Genomic DNA, 3,748 nt, shown 5'->3' on the forward strand with positions numbered 1-3,748 from the left:
CCCCAATAGTTGAGGGGGGCAGGGGGCATCAATAGAAAAAAGAAGAAGTTATGTTGAGGTGCCCATAGTATTCATACATTTTTTTCTTAACCTATTCTTGCACCTGCAAAATGGTATTTAACTGCAGATATCTCAATATCTTAGATTCAAAGAATACCTCCAAGAGCAAAAAAATAGTTTTAAAGCTCTTTCAGGTAAATGAAGGCCAAAAAATTTAATTGACACATATTTCTAGCCTCAGAGTTACTAACAAAAGCAAAATTTATCGTTCAGGATAATTCCAGATATACACAATTAAAAGCCCCTCTCAAGTCCATTAACATGACAACCTGCTACGGTAAAATAGATTCTGTCAGACTAAAAGATTACTTCTGCAAACAAAACAAAGACTACAAAAGCTTAATTGAGGGGTATAACCGATGGAATATTCAATTTAACAGCAAATCAAAATGCAAGTTAAATAATAAGCACAACTATAATACAGAAAACCACAGAACTGCAAATGCCTAGATGACTGTGGTTGATTTCATAGCAAAGAAGGTAATTATTTCCCAAGTGGAAATAGCCAGACTACACGGGTGGCTTCGTATTAAACCTATGTAGTAATGAGGTGATTTTGAAGTTAAAAAATACAAGAAATGAACATGGTTGGAACTAATTTTCTCACCTAAATTGTAATAAAAAGAGTACTTTCATTGGTGACCACTAGAAAGAAAAGCTGATTTGTCAGACTAGGTAAAGATGAAAGAGATTTGTTAAATTGCCATGGAAATAGAAGCTTAGCATACTAAGCGAACTGCACACTGACTAACCATGTAATGTATATGCCATATATGCATATAGATAAACAGATATCTAACTCGATATACCTAAATATGCTATATATGCATACATATAGATAGATAGATAGATTGATATGTAAATAGATATGACTAAACATATTCAGTTATTTCAACTATGCCTTTTCAAATTATCCATCACAAGTTACATTACAGAGTTGAACTATAGGCAGCAGCATGAAAGGGCATAACTCCATTACACATATTAAAGTGATTTAGATTATATTTAGCTAAAGAGTAGATACAATTGATAGGGAAGAAAAAAAACATAATGTTCTGTTTCTATACCTTGGGCAATGTCTCCAAGTAAGCATCAGGGATTTCCATCTCGGCCAGCACCGCACTGTTAATCGCCATCGCCGCCTTCAGTATCTGATTAGCACAATCCCTACACTGCTGCAGCTTCTTCCTCGAATCCTCGGAGAGCCCTTTCGACGGGACCCGCGGGCACGGGAGCCACCATTTCTCTTCCTGCCGCAAGGAAGGCCTACCGAACGAAGAAGACGGGTAGGCACCACTCCCGTCATCATCAGCATCTGCAACCAAAATCCCCCTATCCACATACCAGAATTCGGTCTCGCGGAACCCATCCAGCATTCCGAGAAGCATCGCATCGAGCTTCTTGAGCGCCGGGAGGTTCATGTGGAGATCGGTGCGAGGGCGAGGGACCATCACCTCAAACGTCCCTCCGCCGGGGAATTCTTGCAAGGAGGGGACGAGTTCTACGATCGAATCGCTAACGCAAAGGAGCCACTCCATCTCTCTTTGCCACATTGCCTTCTTCTGCGGAGCCAGGGGCTCGAGCCTCCACAATTCCCCAAACACAGTAGCTGAATCCATTTTCCGCAACACAAGGAACTCGATAAAGCCCTCGTAAAATTCAGGAAAAAGTGGGTTTATTGGAAGAGATTTCTCTTACCTGAGAGATTTGTGATGGCATTTGAGATCGCGAGGGCGGTGCAGACACCCTTTCCGCCCCCGGACATGTCCTCCCCGAGGAGGAGCTTCGCGAACCGCTCCTTCATCATCTCCAGCTCTGAAAATGCCATGAAAAGAAGCAAACAGAAGGGATTAAGCACTAGATCCTCCACAGTTTCCACTAGATCTCGAGCTACAAGCACTTTCCCGAATAGCAGGGACTAGATGCAGTGCACAGTGCTACGTACCAGAGAGCCCCTTCTCCCGCTTCTCGAGCTTCCCCTCCCAGAACACTACACCCCCGCCGCCGCCGCCGCCGCCGCCGCCGAGCCCCCTCACCACCGCCGCCGCCGCCGACGACGACGTCGCGGCGAGCGGGGACGAGGCGAAGGAGCTGGAGGCGCCCGCGGCGGCGTAGCGCCGCGCCGCGGAGCACTCGCTGGAGGTCTCCGACTCGCTCACGTCGGCGCTGGGGCTGTAGCTCCCGCACCGGTCGGAGACCTCCTCCTCCTCCTCCTCCTCCTCCTCCTCCTCCGCCGACGCGTTCCCCATCCCTCTCCTCTCCCCCCAAACTCCTCCCCGAAACCCTAACCCTAGCTCGGAGACGAAGAGCGGGGAAGCAGATCGCCGGATCCCTCGGTCGATTCCGTGTTCCTTTCGCTCCACAACGAGGGTTTCAGATGAGAAAGAACTAGGGGCCAAAAGCATAAACGGAGGAAAAAGTAAAGTGCGGTGGTGGAGATCAGAAAAAGTAGCAGCAGCAGAAGCAGAAGCAGTAGCTGTAGCAGAAGCAGAAGCAGAAGCAGAAGCAGAAGCCACTCCCCAATCTCCTCACACACACACACTCACACTCACTCTCTCTCTCTCTCTCTCTCTCTCTCTCGCTCTATTTCTGTGTGTTTCTTTCTCTCTCTAAACTGAGACAGAGTCTTTATGCAGGAAAGATAAAAAAAATAAAAAAGCAAAAGGGACGCCGCTTGCAGGCGTCGTCGTCTTCTTTTTCCCGGAGAAGCCCCACTCTCTTTTTTATTATTCTTTCACTGCTTTGCTTCACCTCCCCCTTCTTTTATTCTTACACACAAAGTTTCCTTGCACCCCGTGCATCCGTACACATCATGCACCTTCCTCTCATTACATAAAACTATAGGCCATTAGATATCCACTATTTAATATTTTAAAATTTTAATTTTACTGTTTAAATTTTAATTTATATAATTTGAGTCGGTCGGCAATAACTTAAATTCAAAGGCCAAGCTAATTATCTATTTTATTAAATTTACAATTACGAGAATTGTATAAAATATATTAATTACATATGTAAAAATGAACAGTGGATTTAAATTTTAAAATTAAAGCATCGTTGACTGACTCAAATCGAACACATTGAAATATTAAAAAGTAAAATTAAATTTAAAAAAATTTGACAGTTAAATCAAAATGATTCATAGTTCAAATAAGTTTCATATAATTTTTTTCTAATTATTAAACAAATACATACTATTGATATTTTAATTAATTCTTGCATATAATCTAAAAATAATATGGTTAATATGTTCACAATATACAAGAATAGCTTTCATTGGAGATATTATACTGCAACAAAAAGTTATATATTTTAAAAAATAAAACATTTATTGTTTATAAACCAAATAGAATATCTGTCGCGCAATTGATTTTCAATAGTACCTAACATTTAAATAATAGAGTTTTAAAATTTATAAACAATTATTAATTATATAGAAATTTAGGTATTATAAATTGAATAATACATCAAATAATATATTGAATTATTCTAATTAATATATTTGAATTTGGTTTAAAAATAGTTTGCTAACATATCAATACTATCTAGGGTGTCTAATTTTTCAAAATATTTTAAAAAGTAGTTTTATGATTAAAAAAGTATTTTCTGTCGATTTAAATTCAAATATATTAATTAGAATAATTCAACACTCGGGGGAGAATATAGAGGAATTTCGGGTTGATTGGAT

General features: G+C 40.6%; 1 protein-coding gene across 1 annotated transcript in view; it reads right to left on the reverse strand.

The window, feature by feature from the left end:
• LOC109703499 (rop guanine nucleotide exchange factor 1) overlaps positions 1-2,594 on the reverse strand; it is a 25,929-nt gene extending 23,335 nt beyond the window's left edge. The window contains exons 1-3 of the mRNA XM_020224118.1: positions 2,006-2,594; positions 1,759-1,875; positions 1,128-1,669 (exon numbers count right to left, since the gene is read on the reverse strand). Of these exons, the coding sequence (XP_020079707.1) occupies positions 1,128-1,669; positions 1,759-1,875; positions 2,006-2,465 (1,119 nt within the window). The 5' untranslated portion in view covers positions 2,466-2,594. The remainder of the gene's footprint in view (positions 1-1,127; positions 1,670-1,758; positions 1,876-2,005) is intronic.

This window comes from Ananas comosus, linkage group 25, assembly GCF_001540865.1.
Source record: "Ananas comosus cultivar F153 linkage group 25, ASM154086v1, whole genome shotgun sequence".
NCBI lineage: Eukaryota > Viridiplantae > Streptophyta > Magnoliopsida > Poales > Bromeliaceae > Ananas > Ananas comosus.